Genomic DNA, 27,304 nt, shown 5'->3' with positions numbered 1-27,304 from the left:
TGAAAATGAAATAGCTTCTAAATGAGGCTGTTTAATGTTTTGTTGGTGAACTTTTGGTACACCAGATTTTGTATTGCATCTCCCTCACCCATCAAGTACTGTTTCCCTCTGAAAGTCATCATGTTAGTTTCTGAATAAAGTATGAATCTGAATGAATAAGAGATCTGCCAGAATTTGCCTTGATGACTTTTAATTTAAAAGGATTTTCAGCTATCACTGAAGCAAATAAAATATATACGTCTTGTGAGATGTCAGATTTGCAAGTGTCTATTGTATGTTGTATCGACTGTGCTATTTTTGAAACAGTTGTCACAAGTGAGCATTTCTTTTTCTCTCCCCCCCCCCCCTTCCTTTTTTTTTGTTACCATTTTGTAGATGAAAGCCACCAAAATTGAACTTCTGGAAGAAGAACTCAGACTTGCCAGGGATTCAAATTCAGAGACAAACAACAAACATAAATTCCTGGAACAGAATCTGCAGAAGTACCAGATGGACATTTCTCAGCTCAAAGCAAAGCTGATGAGTTTGGAGGAGATGAAAAGACAGGCTGAAATGGATGGAAATTCTGCTAAGCAAAACCTGGACAAATGCTATGCCCAAATAAAGGATCTAAACGACAGAATAACTAGGTTGACTTACGAGACGGAAGATGAGAAAAGGAAAAGGAAGTTGCTGGAGGACAGATATGAGCAACAAAAGAATGACTACGATCAGCTGCAGAAAACAAGACAAAACGAGAAAGACAGCCTTGGCTGGCAAAAGTTAGAATCTGAGAAGGTCATCAAGGAGAAGGAGTACGAGATAGAAAGATTAAGGGTTCTCCTGCAGGATGAAGGCACACGGAAGAGGGAGTATGAAAATGAGCTGGCTAAGGTAAGAAACCAGTTTAGCGAGGAGATGAGTAATTTAAAGAACAAGTATGAAACAGAAATTAATATTAAGAAGACCACAATCCAGCAGATAGCTGCACAGAAAGATGATGATGCAAAAGGTCTCAGAGCCCAGGTTGACAGACTGTCAAGAGAAAACAGAGACCTTAAGGATGAGATCGTGAGGCTGAACGATGCCATTCTGCAAACCACAGATCAGCGGAGGAGGGCAGAAGAAGATGCTCTTCAGCAGAAGGCTTGCAGTTCTGAGGTGTCGCAGCAGAAGCACCAGTTAGAGCTGGAGCTGAAACAGATCATTCAGCTTCGTGGCGAAGACAACTCAAGATACAAGCAGGCTCTTGAAGAGGCTGCTGCTACTATTCAGGATAAAACTAAGGAGCTGGAAAGGCTAAAGCTTCAGCTTCAGGAAGAAGCTAAAAGCCGATGGGAACTTGAAAATGAGTTGGCTAAGGTAAGGAACAGTTATGATGAGGAAATTATTAGCTTAAAGAACAAATATGAAACTGAGATTAATATCACAAAGACCACAATTCACCAGGTCACTATGCAAAAGGAAGAGGATACCAATAATTATAGAACACAGCTTGATAATGCTGTGAGAGAAAATAGGAATTTGTGTGAGGAAATTAGGAGACTGAAGAATACAATAACTCAAACAACAGATAATCTACGGAAAGTAGAAGAGAATGCTCAGCAGCAAAAGGCAGCTGGCTCAGAGCTTTCTCAGAAGAAACAGCAGCTGGAGATTGAACTAAAACAAGTTATTCAGAGGCACTCTGATGAAAGCATGCGATACAAACAGTCACTTGATGATGCTTCTAAGACCATTAAAGAGAGAAACAAAGAGATTGAAAGGCTGAGAAAGTTGTTGGATGTAGAGACAAGTCAAAGAAAAGAACTAGAGGATGAGAACAATCAGTTAAAAAGAGTTCAGTTTGACCTTCAGAAAGCAAACACAAGTGCTACTGAGACAATTAACAAGCTGAGGATCCAAGAGCAGGAACTGGCCAGACTGAAAATTGACTATGAAAGAGTTTTGCAAGAGAAAAAAGGCAAGGATCAAGAAAGTGCAAAGTTCCAAAGTACTATAAAAGACTTGCAGATCCAAAAACATAAGCTGGAGGAGGAACTTTGCAGGCAGAATAAGAATGTGATGGATGAGACATCCAGGAGGAAGAAGGTGGAAGAGGAAGTAGAAGGCATGAGGAGATCTCTGAGAGAGCAATCGGTTAAAATAACTAATCTCACACAGCAGATAGAGGAAGTGTCTATTGTAAAGAAGAGAAATGAAGATGACCTTAGACACCAGAGAGAAGTACTAGATGGTCATGTGAGAGAGAAACAAAGGTACATGGAGGAGATAAGAAAATACACATCTGATATTGAGACTTTACGTCGTCAGTTGGTGCAAGAACAGGAGCAATTAAAACAGGCTCACCTGCGAAATGAGCACTTACAGAAGACCTCTGAGGAGAAGAGCAAAAACTTGAATGAGTGCAAAATTGAAATCGAAAGACTTCAGTCTCTCACCGAGAACCTAACCAAGGAACACTTGTTACTGGAGGAAGAGCTGCGAAATGTTAGATTGGAGTATGATGATCTCAGAATGGTCAAAAGTGAAGTTGATGAGAAAAATTCTGCCATTGCTGAACTAAAGAATCAGCTTCAGACAAGCAGCAAGCAAACCCTGGAACTTCAGGGGGTGATTAATGATTTACAGAAAGAAAGGGAAAAATTGAGACAGGAAATTGAAAAATACCAAAAGCAGGCTCTGGAGGTATTCACACATATTTTGATCCCAGCTTTACTGTCTCTCAGATATATAATTAATCACAATGTCCATTTGAACCAACTTTATTCACACCTTACTGATTAAGTTCACTGTACTTGTGACTAATATACCCTTTATGGCTTCTCACTATTTTTAAAAGAAAAATGGCAGGATTTGACCACTTTCTTAGCCCCTTTGCTCCCTGAGGACTGTGCTAGGAAACTTTAAAGTGTCTTTTTCACCTAGCTGAGCCTTGCCCTCAGCATGGAGAAAACCCTGGGTATGTACTAGTCTTCACCAAACTATCCTAAGGGAAAATAAGAATTCATGGAATACCAACGTGCTTTAGCTGTGCTCTGCTGGCTGTGTGCTTCCCAGGTCTGTTTTGGTCAGAATGGGTTAAAGCAGTCCTTTGAGGCTGACCTCAACTGTGTCACAAACTAAACAAGCTGAAAGCCCCAGAACCAACAAACCATCAAAGTGCTGTTTAGCTGTGTGAAGTGGTGACTAAGAATTAAAAGTGATGCTGCCAGCTAAGATACCTAAAACCTAAATTTCATTGACTGTTGGGACTTCCATTCCTAAGTCACCAGGGTGACTTAAATTTCACTATCAGCCCGTGTTCATTATACTTGAGATGACAGTATAGATAAGCTAAAGTAAACATTTTTGCATCTTCCTTCTTCTACATTTTGAAAATGTTTCCTGTATTTGCCCTTCTTTTTTTTTCATTCTCATCTATTCTGTCAATTATTTAGTTTTTCTTTATTTTTAAAACCTTAATACTAATTTTTAACAACATTTAGCATTGCCCAACATCTATATGTACATAATGCACGTGTTACAAATATATAACATTTTATTTGGTTTAATATGGACTGCATGTGAATGTGCATGTAGGTGTATAAAAGAGTATGTGTGTATGTATATTATATTATGAAGATATTAAGGGAACTAACATGTAAATCAACACAGGTAAAATTATTTGAAACTATTAGGAAAAAGTGAGTCATATTTCATTTTCATCCATGTGTGGCCAGTCCTTAGCTAATATGTATTCACTCAGGTTAGTAGAATTATGCCAGGGAACACCTACTGGGCATCAGACTCTTAAAGAATCTTGAGTGCTCTGTGCATGTACTATGACATGCATTAAGAAGTCATAAAGAGCTAACTAAATCACTAGAAAATTAAGGTTGTAGGTAATGCAATGGAGACTTTGGAACTAAAGACATTTTCATTGAAGGGACAGATGTACCTTCACTGTTTTATTTTATTTATGGTCTTGGGTGAGGCACTGCTGTGACTAGAATGTTTTTCAGTAGCAGTTTGTTGCAGGTTAAATGACAGGCTGAAGGATGCTGTAAGTGGATAGCATAAGACTAACTATTTTTTCTTGGTTTATTTCTTGTTTAAAATTTTAGGCATCCAACAGGATTCAAGAATCCAAAAATCAGTATAATCACATTATGCAAGAAAGAGAAACCTTGCTGATAAAAATGAGTGCTTTGGAGCAAGACAAAGCCAGGCTGCAGAGATTAGAAGAGGAGCTGAACCGTTTGAAAGTTAACCTGGAGTCAGAGTCTCGTTTGAAGCAACGCCTGGAAAATGAGAAACAGCAAATCCTGAATGACCTCAACCAATGGAAGAGCCAGCACTCCCGGACAGAGGAATCCATAAGGAAGATCCAGTGTGAGAGAGATAAGAGTGAGAGGGAGAAGAACACCTTGAGGAGTGAGATTGAAAGGCTGCAGATGGAGATTAAGAGGATTGAGGAGAGATACCGATGCAGACTGGAAGAGACTGCAGTCAAAAACCAGTCAGAATTGGAGTCTGAGCGTCTCAGGCTGCAGAGAGAGATTGAGAAACTTAAACAGCGCCCATACGGGTCCCACAGATCTACTCAGACTGAAGAAGACTTCTGTATTGATGCCTCCAAGTTGGTGTTCAATGGGCTGCGGAAGAAAATTACAGCAATGCAGCTATATGAGTGTCAGCTTATAGACAAACTCACTCTGGAAAAACTGCTGAAGGGGCAGAGGTCAGTAGAAGAAGTCGCTGCTGACATTGAACCCTTTCTGAAAGGAGCAGGTGCTATTGCAGGAGTGTCTGTTTTACCCAGACAGAAGTACTCCTTTGTTGAGGCCAAACGGAACCAGCTGCTTACAGCAGAAAATGCAGTCCTGCTCTTGGAAGCCCAGGCAGCAACAGGAGGAGTGATAGACCCACACCGCAATGAGGTGTTAACAGTAGACAGTGCTATTGCCAGAGATCTGATTGACTTTGATGACAGAGAACAAATCTATACAGCAGAAAAGGCTATTACAGGTTTTAAAGATCCTTTCTCAGGCAAAACTGTGCCACTATCTGAAGCCATGAAGAAAAACTTGATTGACAGAGAAACTGGGATGCGTCTGCTTGAAGCCCAGTTGGCTGTGGGAGGGATTGTTGATCCTGTCAACAGTGTTTTCCTACCCAAAGATGTAGCTTTATCCCGTGGATTGATTGACAAAGATCTGTACAGGATTCTAAACAACTGCCAAAGTACCACAAAGAACTTCATTGATCCCAGCACCAAAAAGGCAGTCACTTACATGCAGCTAAAGGAAAAATGCAGGATTGAGCCACATACTGGCTTGCTTCTCCTTCCAGTGCAGAAGAGGAGTATGTCATTCCAAGGCATCAGGCAGCCTGTCTCAGCAGATGCTCTTCTCGAGGCTGGAATTATTAAGGAATCAACGAGGAATGATTTGGAAAGAGGTGCAATTACAGTGGAAGAAGTGAGTGAGAGGATTATTGATTTCCTTCAGGGCTCTAGCTGTATTGCAGGTATCTACAATGAGGCTACTAAAGAGAAACTTGGCATTTACCAGGCTATGAAAATAGGCTTGGTTAGACCAGGGACAGCTCTTGAACTCCTAGAAGCCCAGGCAGCCACTGGGTTCATAGTTGATCCTGTCAGCAATGCAAGGCTGCCTGTTGAAGAAGCTTACAAAAGAGGTCTTGTTGGAATAGAATTTAAAGAGAAGCTTCTCTCTGCTGAAAGAGCTGTCACTGGGTACAAAGACCCAGAAACTGGAAACATCATTTCTCTGTTTCAAGCAATGAACAAAGAGCTCATAGAAAGAGGCCACGGCATTCGCTTGCTGGAGGCCCAGATTGCCACTGGTGGAATCATTGACCCCAAAGAAAGCTACCGCTTGCCTGTAGAGACAGCCTACAAGCGTGGCTACTTCAATGAGGAGCTCAACCTGATCCTCAGTGATCCAAGCGATGACACCAAAGGGTTTTTTGATCCCAATACAGAAGAGAACCTGACCTACTTACAGCTGAAGGAAAGATGCATAAAGGATGATGCAACAGGGCTCTGCCTTCTGCCCCTGAGGGAGAAGAAGAAGGTGGTGCACACCTCACAGAAGAACACCCTTAGGAAGCGACGAGTTGTCATTGTAGATCCAGAAACAAACAGGGAAATGTCAGTGCAGGAGGCATACAGCAAAGGCCTCATAGATTTTGACACCTATACAGAACTAGCTGAACAGGAGTGTGAGTGGGAAGAAATAACTATTACTGGATCGGATGGTAGCAGTAGGGTAGTCCTTGTTGACAGGAAAACAGGTAGCCAGTATGATATACAAGATGCTATTGATAAAGGTCTGGTGGAGAAGAAATTCTTTGAGCAGTACCGTTCTGGCAGTTTAAGCCTGACACAGTTTGCTGACATGATTTCCTGCCGCAATGGCACTGATGAGGTGTTTCGACATGAATCGGTGACTCGGTCTCCCACAGTGCTGAGTGTCAGGAGTTCTTCCTCACTGATAAGGAGTGGTTCATTCTCAGAGACCCCAGATGAGTGCAGTCCCATTGCAGCCATATTTGACACCGAAAACTTGGAGAAAATCTCAATTTCAGAAGCTATACAGCGAGGTATTGTGGATAGCATCACTGGACAACGGTTACTTGAAGCCCAGGCCTGCACAGGGGGCATAATATGCCCTACCACAGGCCAGAGGCTCTCCCTTCAGGAAGCTACCAGTCAGGGCATCATCGATCAGGATATGGCCACGCGACTCAAACCAGCCCAGAAGGCCTTTATAGGATTTGAAGGCATAAAGAGTGGACGCAAGAGGATGTCAGCAGCAGAAGCAGTCAAGGAAAAATGGTTGCCTTATGAGGCTGGGCAGCGGTTCCTTGAATTCCAGTACCTTACCGGTGGTCTCGTGGATCCAGAAGTACGTGGAAGAATAAGTATTGAAGAAGCCATTCGAAATTCATTGATTGATGGTCGTGCTGCCCAGAAATTGCAAGACACCAACAGCTATCCCAAAATACTGACCTGCCCCAAGACCAAGCTGAAAATATCCTACAAAGATGCAATGAATCGGTCAATGGTGGAGGATATTACTGGTCTTAAACTCTTGGAAGCAGCCTCTGTTTCATCAAAAGGTATATCCAGTCCCTACAATGTCTCCTCAGCACCTGGCTCTCGCTCTGGCTCTCGCTCTGGCTCACGTTCAGGCTCACGCAGTGGATCTAGAAGGGGAAGTTTTGACGCCTCAGCAACTTCTTCATATTCTTACTCATATTCAACCTTCAGCAGTGGGTCTATTGGGCGTTAGTAAGGGAGGGAACGTGTATGCATTCTAATATCATCTAGCTTACTCTATATCCCATTTCCTAAATCAACAACTGAATAAATGAAAGCAATATAGTTTGTGGTCCTGTCGTTACTTGCCCAAACAAAACCACTTTGCTGAAACAAAGGAAATAAAGGCATGTCCAAAATAAACTTAAAGTCTTTTCTGGGTGTGTTCAGTGTCTGAAAAAGCTACAAAATGCTTGAACACGTATTTGTGGAGTAGAGGATAGGGTGATGCAAGAAGTCGTGTTTGTGAATTTTGATTTTTTTCAGTTGCCATTTCCTTTTAGTGTTGGATATTTAATGGGCCTCTGTATATTTAAATACTGTCATTTGTCTTCTCCTATTAACTGCAGCTGTTAACTCATAAACTGATAGCTGAGGGTTTTAAAGTCCTGAAGTATTTTTTTTTTTCCACATAGAGCCTTTCTCAGTGTGTTATTGCAGAGAAATATTACACTGTGGACAGAAAATACCTTAAATATTGGTCTAGAATCTATGCTATAACACGAAAAGCTGTCTTCCAGATGTTCTACTTCTGAATGTTTGGCCGTTTTCTTAAGTATTAACTTGGTGACTAAAAAAGGGCTAGTATTAGGCTGGGCTTCTGTTTTACTGCTACCTATATATGTTTTCTACTGTTTTGCTTGATTTCCATGTAACAAAAAATATATACAAATCTAACTGCACCGTGTCAGCTATCCTGGGCAATAAACCTTTGCAGTTTTAAAGTATTTGTTGTGTGCTTATTAAATTTAGCTAAAGATACTCTTAGAGATAAGAATTACAGAAAGGACCATTTAGAAAAGAAAGAAGTCTTGTTGTAAAAACAGTAGATTGGGCGTCATGAAAAATAATGTGCCCATACTTCATTTTTATGAATACAGACTTTTGATTCTTTGTTTTCAGAAGGAAAGGGAAGATTGCACCAATAATGAACACTGCTCTAGAAGCAGAAAGCCAGTCTCCACAGTTGATTGTAGGCTTGATGATCAGAAGCGTTTATCTTCTGCTCACAATCCATTGTCTCTGCAGCTACAAGAGACTGTGAGTCAGATTCTCCCTTGTGCATCACTCAGTTTTGGACAGTGAGCAGGACAAAGATAAGTGACTTGACTTAGCTAAACAGTCTAGTGGGATAGGAGGGTCTTTTAAAAACCTAAACAGTTACCTCCTGAGATGTCCAGCCACCTCTGGTGGCCCCTGAAAGCCTAGAAAATGTCAAGCACGTATCATTGTTTGTGTGATGGCTTGCTTTTGCAAATTCTGCAGGCAGCCTACTGTCGTCTTGTATCTGAGGTCTCTCCTGAGCTCAGAAAGCAAAGCAGGGCTGAGCACAGGAGTAGAGGCATGATTTGAAGCTGCTTAGTTGCTGTGGCTGTTGCTCAGCCATAGCAGAAAATGTCTGCGTATATTGAGAGTGTCGTGTTCTCTCCCACACACAACAGAGTTCCAATAACTGTGGTAGGTACTATGTTCCTACTCTGTTATCATTTAATAATGTAGTATGGTTTTAGATAAATAACAGTACAGAGCTTTAAATGAAAAAAACTATTAGTGTAGTTTGCCAGTACCTGAAATAAATTCTTCCTGTAAGTAGTTGAAAGAATTACCTGAGACACTTAACAGACTTTTAGCTGTGTACCATGTAGGGACTTCACCTGTCTATCGGTTTTATGAGCTGTTACAGGTAAAAAGAGGAAACAGATAGGAACAAATGCTAATCACTGTCAATGGTGCTACACGGTTTTTGTAGCGTATTCTTTTCCCAGGGTGAGAATAGGTTCAGTTTTGATAATTTTGTCTCTGTTGAAGCATAGCTTATAACATGAAAAGTGTTTCTTTATCTTTTGAGGATAAGAACAACACCTGAACTCTATTCCATACATAAAGTATCTACTGGACTAAGAAACTAAGCAGACTGGTACAAGTCAGTAGGGACCTCTGTCGAAAGTAGGTGATGAAGTGATAAACCTGTCTACAAGGAAATTCCACAGCTTCTGAGGTTTGCTTACAGCTGAAATTCATTAGCTGTACCACAGGGGAAAACTCAGTGCCTGACAAGCTTTCTGACTGCTAGGGAGAAACAGCTGTGGGTGGGTTTTTGTTTGTTAGCTTTTAAAGACCTTAATCAAAACCTGTTGCAGCAGTTCAAAATGGTGAGGAGGTTGTTGTGCTCTATGGTGAAGTTAAATGTGAACTTTTACTGAAGAGAAGCCTGCATTTGGGTGCCAGCACTTGGCATGGACTGGAGAATTCTTACTTTGAGGCACAGATGCTAGCTTTGAGTGTATATGTTCTGCATTACTTTAGTCAGTGGTGGTCTCATTTGGCCAGAGGCATTTGGTGCAGAGACTCAGGGGGCTGAGTGGCAGCTCAGCCAGGGTAGGCAGCAGGTGGGGCAGGATACTGATAATCTGCAGGTGACAGAGAGTTTTCCTCTGTAGTAAAAAGGTACAGAGGAAGGAGTTATAGGAAGAGCTCCCCTTCTCTGGAGCTGAAGCTTAGCAGCAGCTGCAGCCCCAGCCCCACACATTCAGACAGCAGAGATATGACAGGTATGAGCAGCAGGAGGAAAAGGTGTTGGGCATGGTCAATATGAGAGCAAGTTTCTGAGGCACCATATGGTGTTGGTGAGATGGGTGACCTGTAACTGGATACACCCAGGTTGTTTTGTTGTGGTGTGGTGCTGTGGGGACAAAGAAGTGAATGCGGGGCTTTGGGGTAGGGTGTTCATAGGCGTGACGCTTCTTGCATGAAAAGTGAAATGTTTTTTTACATTTGCCTTGAATGAATGAATGACAGGCAATTCTGAATTTTCATCTCTGCTGAGACAGTAGTTCTACAATATTAAAAAGCCAGGGTAGACTTGTTGGCCCAGGCTGTCTGCAAGCGCTTCCCCATGTGGAAGGGGTGCTGTGTGGGATGTGTCCATTAGCAGGCTTGTGGTCACAGTCAATCCCCAAATCCATTGCTTCTTCCGTGTACCAGAGGACAGGAGATAAGGGATGTTGACCCTGTTTGTTGGAAAATGAGTGTTCTGCATGCTGACTTGGCTGGGTAGTGTTTGGTTATTAGCAGTGTCAGCTCCTTATGGAGCTGGGCTTTGCTCTGATCAGGACAGGAACTTATTTCTGAGGGTTTTCTTTGAGTGAATCACCTCGATCTTAGGTCACTGCCCATCTGCTTCTGAGCTGGGAAAAGGCTGCATTTAGGGCCCAAAGTACATGGAAAACCATATGGCTTGTACAGCAGTGCATGAGCCAGTTTTGTCTGTCTTCTGTGACTTTGTAATGGCATGTATAGCATGGCTGACTAATAGTCCAGCCTGTTGAATATGGAAGATGGGTGGGGAATACTTACAGAATAAGTTTATGTGACAGTGTAAAATTGGATTATTAAATTATAGGTATTTACAGTGAGTGTGGGTGTGGTTCTTTTTAAACTTTTATATATTTCAATTTTCTGCATGTTTTTCTAAGATGAATCTGTGTGAGTCACTTACTTTCAAGTTTCTGTGCATCTAGGCTGTTCTGAGATGAGTGGGATTCACTTGTCATGTGTAACTGTCTCAGAGTTAAGTTATATTTGGAAATGCATGTTTTCTACATGCCAGACAACGTGCACAATCCCCATGTCCCTCAAAGCAGGCTGTGTATAGGCTCTCTGCACCTTTCTGACCTCTGTTAGCTATCCTGGTGTTAACAACTATGCATCTGTAATTTGAGGCTAATATTTTATTTCTTTCTCCTCATAGTAACACCAAATGCACTGTTAATACATGTATAACTGCATCATACAATAAGCAAAGTATTGAGCTCTATACAGAGCATGTTTCGGATTTAGTAGATCATCAGCAACATATCTTAGTAGTGTAAATCCAGTGGGATGCTCTACTGGTGGGAGCTGAATATCCATCTGCTAATATATCAGGTACTTCTGCTGCTGATTCCTCTGCAGATTCCCGTTCTGCTGGCAGCCTATGGTCCTTTGCTTCTTGTAGCCCAGGTGCACGCACTGAACCAGGGAGTGCTGGTTGCTCGTGGCAGCTGCTGTTATTCATTAATATATTTATTTTTGGGAGGGGGTGCATCTATCATCTGGCTACTTGGAGACAAAGAGGTTTATTTTCCTTTCCTTCAACTTGCAAACAGGTACTCATGCCATTTCTTCCACCCGGGCCCTAGCGCTCTCTTCCATTGTCTGTCTTTATGGTGGAAATTGTTGGAAAAATATCTTCCAGGTCACAAGTCCAGCCATCAACCTGACCTACTGTGTCCTATCATTAAACTCTGTACCTTAGTGCTATGTCCACGCAACTCTAAAATAAGTCTTGGAGTGGGGACTGCACTACTTTCCTGGGCAGTCCATTCCAGTGCTTTGCTGCTGCCTGTGAAGAAATTCTTCTGATGGTCAATCTAAAGCTGTCTGTGCAACCTGAGACCATTTCCCAGGTGACAAGCAATGGGACCCAAGGGAATGCAGCCAACACCCTCCTTGCTGTAGCATCCTGTTAGGGAGTTGTAGACAGCGATAAAGCCTCCCCTGAGCCTTCCTTTCCCCTGAACAAACAGCCCCAGTTCCTTGGCTGCTCTTCTTAACTTTTCCTCTGACCCCTTACTAGCTTGTTGTTCTTCTCTGTGTGTGTGCAAGCAAGTCAGGGTCTCTCTTGCAGTGAGGAGCCCAAAACTGAACACCTCATTGAAAGCCATACAACACACTCACCTGGCTTATGCAGCTCCCTCTGCAAACCTTCCAAACCCTGACAGAGAGAAACATGCAGGAGATGTCATTGCTGAATACTGATGAATACCTTACTACAAGTACATCTTTTACTGTATAAAAAGCCTTCCTGTTCCTATGATGCTGCATTTAAAGTTTTAACAGCTAAATAAGTAGGAAACAGAGGATACAATCACTCAAAGCTCAGCTGTCATTCAACCTTATCTCAGAGAACTTGACAGTGATCTAAGCAAACTGTGCAACCCTGACTCTGGGGACTTTGGGTTTCCTGCCTTGTTTCCCAGAGGCTTCCTTCACTCTGGGAAATCCAACATGTCCTCTGGGGCCAGACTAACCATTAAGTCCAGGCAGACCAGTTTTTCCCTTTTCAAAATGTTGCTGACTTCATTTATTTTTATTATGCCAATAGTAATGTATTTGTTTTCATAGGAAGGGGAGGGGGGGAAATACACAAAACAAAGAACAAAGTCCTGGAAAGGTTTTACAAGCAATCAAGGATAGAACAGGGATAGCACTCAGTTTCTTGGATGAGCTAAGGAGTTTGAAGACGCAACCAAATGGTTCTTCTTCAGATATCTTTATTTGTAAAACTTAGTTCTATTTCAAAATGTTGCTATAAACATTTTCAGTTCAGTCTTTGAACCTGTCTTGCTTTCTAACTATTTTTTTTTCCTGCCTCTTATTTGCAAAACTATTCATGGAGTTTAAGGCAAGTTTCAAAATAGCTGTAATTCCTTTGAAGTTGTTTGGTTTTCTGGTGAATAATTTGAGGTGGGATGGAAGGTGGAGTGGGGTAATGTGCATATAGCTCTAGCCTGGAAGTATTTAAGTTTCCATTTCTTTCAGGTTGACATTAGAGCTTCCAAATTCAATAAGGACCATACTATGCCCATTGCGTACATCCAGCATGGAGAAATGGAGAATAAAACTATCTCAGATGCTGCATTGTTTCTTATCACCCTTATTTGAGCCACTTTGGCCTCAAATAGCCATTCTAGGCCAGATCACTAGTCCTACCCTCAGGATACTGTGCTCTGCTTAGCTACAAGCTCACTGCAGGCAACGTTTGAAGATGGGATGCCATCTCTTCACTGGTGGTTGCTACCTCCTCTTACTGCTGACTTCCTATGGTGGCATGTGTGAACTTCAGTCCGCTACCCACATTAGCAGTGAGTTAATAGGATGGTTACCTGCTGTGTATAGTGGGAAAGGGGTGGTACGCACTATACCATATTGTAATAGTGCCATAATAGTTTTGTAGGCAGTCAGCACAGATCATAGCTGCTCTGCATTGAGCTCTGTCCCAATGACTTAGCTGTACACATTCTTAAAGAAGTCGTCCTATGTAGGTTCTTATTTGTGTGTGTGATAAGCACAAATATGTACCAAGATAGATTAAGAAGGATCAGCTTTGAGTAAGGGAAACAAGCATCTGGCCACATCAGTGATGATATGCTGGTCTCTAAAATGCTCTTTATCTTTTGTCCTCATCTGGGCTTCCTTGCCCCAGTCTCTCTAGCCCTGGGAGTTTGCTGCTTCTTACTATGTGAACAGACTGTAGGACAGTTTGAATGCAGTGGGAACAAGTGGTTTCTCTTTCTTATTTCAGCTAAATTTAAAGCCATGGCATTGGGTTAATGCTGTTACAGTCTGGAGGTGGAGGTGTGTGCAAACTGTGATGCTCCCTCTAAAAACTGAGGTATGTAGCTGACACAAAGTGTTATGTATGAGGAGCTCCAGCTGGGATAGAGCAGTACATGAGCTCCCTATTAGAAGTGTATTTTTGAAGGATCTAGGAGAGAAGGCAGATGGAGAAACCTTACAAAGATCAGAAACTGTTTGTTACCTTAACTTCATGGATCATGGTTTCTGCCTTTGATCAAGCATCTTTGTTTATTCTTCATAAGATATCAACCTCTAAAAGAGAGAACCCAGCTCAGTGACACCATACACTCTCCTTAGAGACAGACTTCCTCATTCATAATATTTTCTGTTCCCTGATATAGTCAGCATGAGCATTTAAGCTCAGACAAGTGTGAGGATTACCTGGACTACATTAGACCTAAGATAAGTGTCTGCCTTCCCAATCTATCATCTGCCAGTCTGGGATGCACAGGAGAAATGAGCTAAAGAAATCAGAGATAGCAAGTTCATAGAACCACAGAATGTCTTAGGTTGGAAGGGACCTCAAAGCCCATCTAGTTCTAACCCCCTTCTGTGGGCAGGGCTGCCCCCCACCACCTCAGGCTGCCCAGGGCCCCATCCAACCTGGCCTTGAATGCGTCTAGGGATGGAGCACCCACAGCTTCCCTGGGCATCTGTGCCACTGCCTCACCACCCTCTAAGTAAAGAATTTCTTCCTAACATCTCACCTTATTTCCTCTTTAAATTTAATTATATCTCCCCCCCATTGTCCTATCACTATTACTGTAAAAAGTGTGTACAAAGTTCCTCTACATATGCAACAATGTGGAATGGGGATCGTGCATGCTGCTCATCTTCCACAAGTAAAAAGCAAAGTGATTTAAATAGTCTTTCTCTCACAACTGATAAAGTGGCTGGATTATCTTGTCTTTGCAGTGGAAAGCTTTTGCATACAACATCAGCGTGACTCAGAAGACATATTAGACTGTGCTGGCATGATTATATGTCCTAAATTTATTGGAACTGACACCTGCTCTAAAAGAATATTTAACAACAGCCAGTACCTAAACTACTTCTTTAACATGTATAGAGTCTGTTTAAAAATGTAAGATATCTATCATCTTGATTTTACTTAACATTAGTAATGCATTACCTTACTTGTGATATTTTTATATGTACTTAGTAAGATGTTTTTCAGTTTGATTTCCATGGGAAGATTTGGCCTGTCTTTCTTATTGGAGTCACTCTGGGGCAGATTTTTTTCTTTAACAGACTTGTCTGCTTTACAGTTCTCCAAGTTTAATGTCTGAGATGTCTATATCTTTGAAGAAGTCAAATTTCAGACTTGTATCTGGAATTCTCCAAAAGTTCAGTGAGCAGATCACCAGAAATATTTGAAGGCTTCCCATCCTCCTACTTTCTTTTTGGCTCTTTCCTTCTTCCCTCTCTGGAAACAAAGGCAGCTCCTACAGACAAGACTTGCCCTTCCTGCTGGCAATCTTGGAAGTTCCATTGGTGTTTATTGGTCCTTTAGGTGACCATTCTTTACTGTGACATGCTGAGCCCCTGCTGCACATCTGCCTGATGGATCAGCAGGACCACCAGCCATCAGCTTCGCTTCAGCCCAGTGTCTTTCCTACTGGGGTTTTGCAGCGGCTTGGGAATAGTGTTTGAAGCAGTTTATTTAAGTCACCGCTTCCCACTGCAGGCAAATGGACAGGCATGAACAGCCACATGTGTATTTGTACAATATCAGATCTAAAATCTGGTACCCAAGCTCCACCATAGAAGAGTTTGGTCTTCTTTGAGGACATCCTTGCACTTGCTCATCCTTGGCTCCCTGTCAAGGCAGTGTGAAACACCTGGGGTTGTTCTCTTCTGGGAAAGAGCAGTTTATGATAACAGCCTTTGATCTAAGCTCACTGTGCAGTCCAGGTGAAGTTTAAATGAGTTTTTAAGGAGGACTCGTCACAGTCCACAGTACGGATATCTTTCTCTTTTTGAGGTCTGGAGAAACAATGAGATCTGTATTTCTAGCTTAGTTTTACAGCACTGACTGTCTGGAAAGGAGACATTTAGAAGGCATCAGTAGTAGCCAAGAGTGTTATTGGATTACTTGGCAAGCCACTCAGAACAATTGTAATAAATATTAAACTGAATGAATCATATGGAACTTTTTAGCCACTCTTAGGTTTTTGGGAAAGCTTTTAGTTGTAGAGTCAATTGTGTGCTGATGGAAGGTAAAGCTCTGGAAGATTATACTTTCTGTTATCATTTTCTTTCTTTTTTTTCTATATATTTTATATCCTGATGGCTTTGAGTGTTAAACTGTGACCTTGTGAATCAACTGCTTTGTCTTCACATTTTTTCCTATCTTGCCTTCTATCCCTGCCAAAGGACTCTGAAGACTGGTGAGATCTCTGTCAGGGAATACTATTTTTGGAAGAAAATTGGCCTCATTAGCATTTTGAGATAAGTTTTACTTCATACAGTCCTTAAGGATGGAAAAAGACCTCTAAGACCACCAAGTCCAACCACAAACCCTTCACCACCATACCCACTAACCATGTCCCTCAGTGCCACATTCATACATGTCTTGAACATCAACAAGGATAGTGACTCCATCATCTTCATGGGCAGTCTGTGCCACTACTTCACCACTTCTGTGAAGAAATGTTTCTTTATATCCAACATGAACCTTCTCTGGTACAACTTAAGGCCATTCCCTCACTGTTATCTGGGAGAGGAAGCTCACCATGTCTCACCACAACCTCCTTTCAGTAATGAGAGCAATGAGATATCCCATGTGCCTCCTCTTCTCCACACTAAACAATTCCAGTTCTTTGTAAGACTTGTGCTCCGGATCTTTCCTAGACTGCTGTATATTCCTGGGCTCCCATATGCAATTCATCATCCTGGAAATTAGCAAAGCAGTCCAAATGAAGATCCTCTTCTTGCCCAGCAGTTACTAGTGTTGCAAAGGACCTAATTTTTGGAATTTGTCTGTATATCTAAGTTAATGTAATGCTCTCAAATAATCTGCTTTGATACAGTTGATACAACTAGAAAATTATTTCCAATATAGAACAGGAACTGCTTGAAAGCTTTAAGGATTCATCATGTTCAGTATGTGCTTTTAGTTAGCTATCTTCAGGCACAAAAGAACCTTTTATTTTAGGCCAGTTGAAAAATCTATGGAACTGTTTGTTCCTTTCAGTTCTCTGGTTTATCCTTCAAGAGAAAATCCTGTTAGACTTGCAGCAAACCAGGGAAATTACATTTTCTACACAATATTTTGCAGTACAGTCAAAATATTGTGGTAAAGTCTTTCCAGGACTAAGAATAAGAACACTGGCAATTTCTAAAAAGGGAAGAAAGTATAAAATGTTTTCATTATGGATTCCTAAAAACAAATACTAAAAAAAATATTTACTTTTGCAGAAATTTTTGGCATTGTTGATGTCGGTGATGTAGAACCAAACTCAAAATAGATTTTCTTTTATACTATGTGCTCATTTCTCCAGCCTCTCTGGTAACTTCTTGCTAGTCTTAGAAAAAGTAAAATTAAAGGAACAGAGATGTAATGGAGTTGCCTGAAACATTGTGTGGTATGCAGTATACAACATCATCAAGACTGTGATTCTTTGAATAGCAAACATCAGAAAATCACCTTTGATAAATCATTATCATATCTATGTCTAATCTCAGAATGGTTGTTTTGCAAAGACTACTGTCAGGACTCATCACCCTGTATAGTAAAAATTTCATTAACTTTAGCATGATGAATGGTATCTCCTTAGGGCTGCTGTGCATCTACCACCTTTCTATGTATTTGAATCCTGTCCGTTGGCTTGGGAGGAGAGAATGGTGAACTTCTTTTTTCCCTTGTTAAGTAAATTACAGGAAAAAAAAAAAAAAGAAGAAGAAAAAGAAAGAAAAAAAGAAAAAGAAAGAAAAAAAAAAACCAACAAAAAACCAAACAATTAAAAACCAGCCTTAAAGAGTAGGTAGTTCTCACACATCCTATACTTTCAGCAACACCGGTTGAAAGTTACTCAGTCAGTGCAGAGAGAAAATTAGTGTGACTAAAGCTCAGAGTTGAGGCTAGCCAGTACTGTGGGAGATGATAAAAATAGCTTTTAAAAAATATGTTATCAGCAAGTGGAGGGCTAGAAATAATATTTCTTGATGAGAATGGTCATCTCACAAATAAGCGTCTGGATAACGCATAGACGTTAATTATACTTCAACTTTGATAATGACCCTGCAACTCAGGATCGTGATAACATTTTTGGAGGATAGGACAATTGTGAGAAGAGCTCATAAATCTTCTCTTCTATGGACTTCCCTCAGGCATAAGTGTGCTTCAGACAAAGCTGCATGTGTCCTGTGGGAAGGGATTGCTCCAGGGTCATTCTCAATTACAAAGAATATAAATCATTAACCTTTATTTTGGAGAATTATGATACCATACATCATTACTTCTGGTGGAACATTGCAACAGAGATGGGAGAACAGGGTCAAGACTTCAGGCCAGAGATGTTTAAGGGTGTTGTGCGAACGGGATGAAGGTTACTAATATTATACTGCCCTTGGTACTTAAGAATCCTTCCTCCAACACAGTGTGTAATATGTTACTAATGGTAAATGCCAAAACACCTGTAAAGTTTAGGAAAGTAAAATATTCAGAGACTAGAAAAAGTTTGTCTTCTCCAAAAGTTAAATTTGTAGTGGTCCTAGAGTTGAAATTTACACCCAAGTTCACTTATTTACAAAACAGAGTAACCGTGCCTGTTTGTAATCTTAGGTAAATCAAGGAGAATTAAAAGAGCTTTGATTTGCAGCTATGAGGAGAGAGGTTGTGTCTTCTGGAGATGAAAAATGAAGTTCTGGCTCTACAAAAAGAGCAGGGAACTGGTTACTGTTCCAGTGGGACCAGTTTTTCACTTTTAGTCTTTTAATATTTTAGAATAAACTCATCCTTTTAAGCAAATGAGCAATATATTTTTGCAAAACTCTAATGTTTCATGTGCAATGTCTTGCTCTACTTTAATTAGTAAATGCTTGTCCTCCTTACCTCTAAATCAGGAAGGCTGACATGACCTAGCTTTCTGAAAGCACTACAACAGTCCACAAATCCCAGGTTAGTACATTTGTGAGGAAGGGAGAAAATACACAGCAAGAAAAGAAAATTAACAGAGCATAGGTAGGCTAGAAAATTATGTTTAAGCAGTATTTGACAGACTCTTTCCTTGCATGCTCCAAGGAGAAAATATGTATGCCTAAGTTCTCTGTGTACAAATCCATAAAGTAAGAAAATCACCCACTCATCTTCCTACAAGGAAGAAAAGAAGTGAAAGAAAAACAAGACTAAAAATTAGGCAAATAAATTTAATTACAATCTTGGGGAAAAGAAACCACAAGGATCTATGATTTGCACTCAGTCAGCTCACAACCCCAAGAACTTTACAGCAGGTTTTCTCTGATGTTATGGTCTACATGGAGTTAAAGCTGTTGCACAACAGCCTGTGGGACATGTCAATAGGAAGACAGATTTTAAATCATTGAGCAGGTACAGACTAAATCCAGACTGTCTGCTTATCCAGGTAGACACCTTCACCACCGTGTCTGAGCTCATCCCAAATATAAGACTAAGTGCAAAAACTCATTCTCACTTTGTGGATGAAAGAATTTGGTAGGTTCATACATTGTTCTGCATGGAATGGATTTCTGGTGTTGGGATGCTGGCATCCAAAGAATTAGTAGAGGAAATACTAAACCTCAAGAAAATATCATCTTCATTGAGTTCAGGAAATGTTAAGGTCTGAAATGATCTCAGTTAGGAGTGAGTTTCTGGAGTTTAATTGCCTGTAAAATCCTGTATTGTTCTTCCAGGTTGGAAGGTTCTGAAATTTTTTTTGCAGTAACATCTTTATGTGTCAAGTCAGGGTCATAATGGGAAGGCAGATGCTATAATTGCCCATAATACTTCCTGGATAAATTGTTTGTCTTATTCAGCCACATGCGTTCTCAGTCTGTTTTTGAAAAAATACTGTTTTTGAATGTTTGGCTGCAACATCGATATTGCATTCAGCTTTTACAGTGTACTGTATGATAGGAAACATTAAGAATAACTGTCCTACGTGCCTTATTCCTTTGTGACTTCTTTCTTCATTCTGAGCACTGTACTGACTGTGGAGGCTATGACAGCGCTGGCATTGTTGTAGGAGTCTGCTGGAGTATAGGTATTGCCTTCTTTTTGTGAGTCATCCAAATGATGTGGTCTCATGGATGTCACAAGAGGTTTCCTCCACTAAGTACATCCAAGAATAGCCTATGGTGTAAGGCATGTCTGTGGCAGTCATTTTTCAGTTACTTTCTGATACAACCAATAGAGTGTATGCGTTCAGATTGTTGTGCAGTGGAAGAGGATTCTAATCCTGTTTTCCTATAGGTCTCATTGTCATCTAATCAGATTTGAGGTATTGACAATAATGAAGATGAATGTATTTTATGTAACAGTAAGTCTCTTCCCTTGACTTATTCCGGTGTGTCTATGGCATTGCTTCTGCTGTCTGTACCTTTGCAGAAACTTCATTTGACTTCAATGTCTACTAGCATGTACAACTGAATTTGTGGTATACCAGAGGCGTGATTAACCCCAGTAATCTAAATGTTAAGTGGTTACGTTAATCTAGCCAGCTGAGTGTCCTCTATATTCAGGGAAAATAGAGATACCGTATCTAAATAAGAGTGTTGAATCACACAGTACTTATCAGCAGTGCCTACCTCTTATTTATTCTTATTTTTTAACTCATTGGTGGTAAGTCAGGTGGTCAGCAAAGACTAGGTGCTCACATCTTTTGTTAGTATGGAACTTCCTGTATTTTTTGTTTCTGCCCATTGCCCCTTTTTCTGTTGCTGCCTGCCACCAAAAGAAATCTGCCCTCATCAACTTGACTCCCGTACTTTAGATATTTATAAACAGTGGTGAGATCCCCTTCAGAGTTTTTTCTTTGAGAAACCGTGCCAAATATTTTTGTGAAAGAAAATTCTGGGCAACTGAGATTCAGGTATCAAACAGAAGTTCCTTTAGGAATAAATCTACCTAGAAGTAGACTGTGTTTTTGGTAACCTTTCACGTTCCAGAATAAGTTAACATTGGTTGTATTTTTTTTAAAGCGATAAACTGGAATGTCTGTGACAGCTCTAAAATGAATTTGTAATGGAGATGTGACGTACCTCCAATGTAGCAGTTATGGCACTGATGTTTATTTAGCTGAAACCAGTGTTAAGTCTGTACTAGAAATCGCTTAGGACCCACATGTTTCTTACAGATGATTAATGTCCACAATTACTGCTGCAGTGCCAAGAGCACAATGTATTTAAATATTATTTTTTATTCTTATTTATTCCCTACAAAGGATGTAGTTATTCACTCTATTACAAAAACACCTCTAGCAACTTGATTCCCAACCCTCAGGGAGAGCTTAAAGTGCTCACCCACAATATAAGGATGTTTCCCTCCCAGAGAGAAACCATTTTAATGTCTCAGTAATAATATCTGGAACCTGTAGAGCTTGGGTGCATGCTCCATATACACTTATGGATGTTCATATACCTGAGACTGGAGAGTCCCTGAAATTGAATAAGCTTAAAATAAATAAATAAATAAATTACACATTTTGCTCCTTTTTCTACTTTTAAAAATGATTATTGCAAGCCTGAAAATGTGTTAAGTGTAGCTGTTAAAAAGAATGAAGTAGAAAGAAAGAAAAGAATTACATTTCTCCCTAGTGGTTAGGAATGATTAATCCTTGAATGTGGTCTGGAATGGGAGAACAAAAGATCAACTAGCAGCAAGATGAGCCATTCCCAACCAGAGAGAAAATGTCCCAGTGCCTTCTGTGAACACAGTTGAAGAGGTCCTGGTATTGAACATAGCAGAGATATACTGGTTCTTCATTTGAGTTTGTGAAATCAACAGGCCACTGCAAAATCTGAGTATTAGTTTTGCTTTTTGACCCAGCACCATTATCAAACAGAGTCGTTTTATCTATGTGCAGAGATAAGAGATAAAGACTGAAATTAAGAAACTTCCAAAAGTTTTAGAAGTGCCAAGGCATATCAGAAAATGTCTTCAGCTAAAATTTGGTTTGAGATGTGTGGTAATTTATAGGGCTAACCTTTACTGTGTAGGACTATTTTGGCTCTTGCTGTGTGGTTACTTATTTTAACGTCCTTCTGACAAATGAAACAGTTGACCCTTTCTTCTTGAAAGATAGAAGGGAGAAAGAAGCTGTCAGTTTTTGGAAACACTCTTTTGGTATAGCATGACTGAGCTTAATTTTGAATTAAGATGCTATGGTGCTTCAAGACATACCTGAAATTATGTACATAGTTAAATGCTTTGTTGCCTTTGAGCATAAATGAATATAGATCAATACAATGATGAAAAAAAGGCAACAGGACTTAGTGGTTTTCTGGCATAGTTTTCTTTAAAAGGGGAACAAAACTTAACATAAAAGATTACTTCAGTCATGATTACTTTAATCTTGAAATTGTGGCAACTTATTCATCCTTTCCGTTATCTTGGTGTGTTAGAATGTCAGGGATCTTGTTACGATTTCAAGGAATGTTTTTCTGCCTCTGTCTTTTTTGGAAGAGGATATTTTTGACCATTTAGCTATTGGGTAACATGTTACTCTTTTAGGCTAGGAGTCCCAAAAGCCTAAGGGAAAAAAGTTTATAGCTATGTAGAAGTTACTTGATTTAAGCAATCTCTTATTAAGATTGATTTTTTTAATCAATTAAACTTCTTTAAGACGTTATTTTGTAATTGTAATGTATATTGTAACAAGATATGCATACCTATGTCTTCATATGTTTTCGTAATATGTCAGGAGCAACTGCTTAACCAAGTAGGTCACCCAAGTCCATGGTGCATAGTAATTTACAGTGTGTCTCAGATACGTGTGTCACACTGTAAAAACTTTAAAGGAACAGTTTTGCCTTGCAGATTATCTATGTCTGAACATTCTCCCTTGAGACATGAAAATATTTCCATTTGATTTCCATTGAATTTTAAATAGAAAGTTATTCAAATCAGGCTGCTAAACTTGGTGCTGTGCACTGATGTGGGAACCACTGATGTGAAAGTTAAAGGAGCTCATCTCAAATGTGCAGGAGCTGCAGTGTAGTAGCTTTAGTGGAAAGTGTGGCCAGATTAAGTTTTGGTCTATTTCTTACATGAAAGTCTGTGGATGCTCCGTTCCTGGAAGTGTTCAGGGCCAGGTTGGATGGGGCACTGGACGGCCTGGTCTAGTATTAAATGGGGAAGTTTGTGGCCCTGCCTGTGGCAGGGAGGTTGGAGATTTGTGATCTTTGATGTCCCTTCCAACCTGGGCCATTCTGTGTGATTCTGTCTGCCTTTTAATATAAGGGAAGGGGGCAAAATCATGGTCCCAAATAACATTAGTTCTTAAAGAGTCCCACTGGCTTTAGAGGGATTGGTTAAAATGCAGCCTGAATGTTTCCATACTCAAGTCTCAATGAGATTTCTCACATGCTGGTGATTAAGCAGCTTTTCTATACTTTGTTATGCCATTGCCCTAGTGTCTTGAAAGCTGAGACTCATGACTTCATCTACTTTACATTAAAATGAAAAGACAAGAGCCTTTCCCTTATAAGCGAATGTGCAGGCAAGTCCACATTTAATTATGGGTGATTACAGGACACAATAATGACTGTATTTACATTTTTTCCTCTCTCTCTGTTTTTCTTTTTCTAAGCTGAAGTTAGTAGAGAAAATACATGTGCTCATCTCTTGACATGTAAAATACACAATACTCAGTCCTTTTCAGTCACACACAATGTCTAATTAACTGTCATGCTGTTCTGAAGATGCCATAAAGGTCAGCTTAATAAGCAGGGCCAGATTGCCACATGACACAGAAAGAGATGCCCAGAAGAACACATGATCAGTCTAAAATTATATAGCCTTAAGTAAGCTTTCTTGTAAGATTCTGTCAACAGGATAAATTATTTAAAAAGCCACACTGTCTTATAGATTTAACTTTGATAATATTCAGAAGTTGCTGTTTAAACAGGTTTATAACTGTTTTAAAAAATAGCAAAGGAAAATACAGGTTTTGCTTTTCCTTTGTACTTAACCAGATATAATTTTGCAATTACTGGTCTTTAAAAGTACCAGCCAGGGATGTTCCACGAATGGTAACAACTCATAATATTGACTCATTATTGCTGCACCTTTGTGGGGGTTCTTTTTGTGTTGTTTTTTTTTTGTTTTGTTTGGTTTGGTTTTTTTTTTTTTGTTTTGTTTTGTTTTTGTGATAAAATGATTTTTTTTCAAGACAATTTTTGGTCAGATTCTTGTAGTCTCGGAGAGCTGGCGCTGTCCATGGTTCTGAACCGCAGCGTGGGGCCGGAGTTACGGGTCTTCCCATGGGTGCGATCGATTGGGCGATCCTGCCACCAGCGAACGAAGTTCACTCTTCATAGAATGTGAAACTGGTCCCCTCGTGATTCATAGCAGACTATTGCACATGCCGGATCTGTTGTGAGAATTTCTTGCCCTTGCTTGCCCATTACTTGCCAGGATGATTTTGGCTTGGAAATAGACGTCACAATTCCTTTTGTTGTGCATGAAGATAGTAAGAAGGAGTATCCAGAATAGGAACAGTGCGTGTACCGGAACTTTTAAGCTACTTAATTGTTTTCTAATAACCTGATGATACAAACAAAACTTGAACAAATGCAGCCTCTTCCTTAGCAGATGCAAAATAATTTCCCTGAATTTGCCTTTTGTTTCTCACTCTGATTTTGATTAGTCTGAGGATGAGTCATAGCTGTTCGTTCCTAGACAAAATTGCTTCATCTACAAGGAAACATTTTCTTCTATCAAAGTATTTTCTGTTTGGGTCTACTAGTAATTTAATTTGTATTTTAAACAGTGTCTTGTTCAGTTTCTGTGCTTAAATATGCAGAATTTTTCAGCGCCTACAGTATTGAACAGACTACAGTAAGGAGAGCTTGAGACATTAATGCAGCTTGGAAAGCAATTTTTAAACTTGGCCACCTATTTTAGAAACAGCTCACAGGTCAGCCAGACACTATTTTTCCTCCTTTCCCCCCCCCCAAGTCTTTATTGTCAAGGAGGAAATTAATTCTTTGCTTTCTCTTCATTTAAGTTTTTTATTTTCTTTATAGGAGCCATGCAACACAGAAGAAAATAAGTATATTGAGTTACTGTAATTAACCTCATGTGTGAAATTGTTCTTTTGTTTTTATTTCTTAGATTTTATTTCTGTGTCACCTTCCATTCTTAATTATACTAGTTCTTTTCCACTCGCCAAATTAGCATGAAAATGTTGCAGAAGGACAATGTGCACTGATAAGGTGCACTCCCTCTCTTACGCACTCTAGATTTTTCTCTTTACATTTTGGGGAGTCATCTCTGGCCCACGGCCTGCATAAAGCCTGGCCCAGATTGCAATGCTGCCAATTCCTGTTTTGCACCGTCATGGCAACAGCTCTGCCCCACCAACCAGAACAGAGTGGTAATGAGGGAGAGCTTATTTCAAGTACAGAGTGGAGAAAGCATGGAAATTGGAGCCACTAAAGGGGATTAGTAGATAAGGAGACTAGAACTAAGGAGGAGAATACAAAGGTGAATAAGGACAAGGGCATGTTACAGATTGATAAATAAAATCAGTTCTTCTGAGATGGTTAAGAGAATTTGTGGCCACCAGGATACATTTTCAGCTCCAACAGAAGTGGATTTTTCTGGAAAAGCAGTAAGAATCAGTTTCTTGTAGGACTAATTCACAAAGAAAACAACAGTTTTGCAATTGATATTTTTACTTTGTCAGAATTTTGTGTTAGGTTGAAAGTCGGAACCTGGTTAATATCTGAAGATGTTAATATGGTGCTGTTAGAGACCCACCGATCTTTTCCAATGGAAGTCTTATATCAGTGAGGACTAAAGATGGAAACTTTCTGAAGATAAGTTTAGCCTATGTGATGAAAGCATTGTCATCTGCATAGATGTGGCTCTTTTATCACAGATGTTAAACAATGTGAATTAGGAAGTCAAGCAGAAGGGTGAAAATAAACCTTGCATTACTTAACAGATTTACAAGGGAAAAAGAAAGAAAAGAGAGAGATGGGAGCTGGGGGGAAAACTGGGGTGAGGAAGGGGAAAGGGGAGTGGAATGGAGAGAGAGAGAAAGAGACAGATAAAGAGACCACTAGTCTAGATTCCTTTGCTGGTCCAGGCAATGGTGGTGTCCTTGGTCTGTGAGAGCTCTCATCCTGAAATTTCAAGGTATGGAAGATCAAAGCTCCCAGTGCTTCAGTCAGGCATCCTTTTACACCAGTTAAATTTATCAGTGTGCCATCCCAAGGTTGTAAAGAAGCAAGTCTGCAATGAAGAATTTTGTCAAAAACGGAAGTTTTGCAGCCAAAACTTCCTGCAGCAAAATAGGAATGTTTTGGACAGAGCAAGGCCATCCTGTTGTTCACAGGATTCCATCCTCCAGCCTTCAGTCTGTTGACATGGTAAAGATCTTGCAAGTGTTTGAAACAATTTCAGGCATATCATAGATAACGTGTTTTTCTTTGGGCTGCTACAGACCTCACCATTACTGGGTCCAGGGGAAGGATCACCGCTTTTGACCTGCTGGGAATACTTTGCCTAATGCAGCTCAGGCTAACATTAGCTTTCTTTGCAGCGAGGGCACACTGCTGGAGATAGATTCTAGCAGTTTGCCTAGACTGTTAATGGAGATGTTAAACAGTACTGATCTCAGTACTGATCTGAGAGATACACAACTAAGTATTGGTCTTCAAATAAATTGTTCCACTGATCATTGCCCTTTGGGACTGACCACTGGGCTGCATTTCACATCATCTCACTCTCTGCTTATCCAGCCTGTGGATCAGCCACTTGTAAAGATAGTATAAAGACATTACTGAAGTCCAGGTAGACAATAACCACTATTCTCTTCTACTAGACCATTCATTTCATTTCATCAAAGAACTGTATAAAATTCTTTGAGAAGTGTGTCCTTCTCAGTTTAACCTGTTTACTTCTGCTAGCCTTGATGCTAATAAGTCACTTAGAATTCACAAAAGAATAGTTTGCTTTTCACTTACTACGTGAGCACCAGTAGAGTCCTGCCTGCCTATGTAAATTGTCATATAGTGGTAAATATAAAAAAAGTTATATCCTAGGAATTACCAGGTAAACATCCATAATAAATGTTAATACCCTTGATCTCTCTTTGCCTCCTTTCCCACTTGTGAGATCCCTGTCTCATTTATCATCCATTTACATGGATATTATGAAAATGCATGATTTATGATTTATGAAGCACCGAGCTATTTAAGAGATTAGCGCCTTAGAAAATTTAATGAGCAAATTCATATAAAGGCTTAAATAATGTGCAGCAAATAAGGCTAAGCGCCATGCGTTGTACAAGAGTAAACACAATAATTATCAATATCAAAATACATGACAGTCAGTTAATATATTACAAGTAAAACAAGACTGGTATGGAACGAAACGCCACCAGGCTATTGTAATGAAATTAAAGA

At 40.1% G+C, this 27,304-nt stretch overlaps 1 protein-coding gene across 5 annotated transcripts in view; it reads left to right on the top strand.

Annotated features, from left to right (window-relative positions):
• Positions 1-8,034, top strand: part of DSP (desmoplakin) — a 35,441-nt gene extending 27,407 nt beyond the window's left edge. For 2 of the 5 annotated variants that reach the window (XM_085537773.1, XM_015854597.3), the window contains exons 23-24: positions 376-873; positions 4,086-8,034. In XM_085537773.1, coding sequence (XP_085393899.1) covers positions 376-873; positions 4,086-7,280 — 3,693 coding nt within the window. In that variant the 3' untranslated portion in view covers positions 7,281-8,034. Of the gene's footprint in view, positions 1-375; positions 2,668-4,085 lie in introns of all 5 variants that reach the window. The other 3 variants (XM_015854595.3, XM_015854594.3, XM_015854596.3) reach the window with 2 other exon arrangements.
• The last annotated feature ends 19,270 nt before the right edge of the window (positions 8,035-27,304 follow it).

The sequence above is a fragment of the Coturnix japonica genome, chromosome 2 (genome assembly GCF_054131305.1).
Source record: "Coturnix japonica strain WE chromosome 2, WE-NBRP24, whole genome shotgun sequence".
Classification (NCBI taxonomy): domain Eukaryota; kingdom Metazoa; phylum Chordata; class Aves; order Galliformes; family Phasianidae; genus Coturnix; species Coturnix japonica.
Note: the sequence above shows the minus strand (reverse complement) of the source record. Positions and strands in the feature narration are given on the sequence as shown.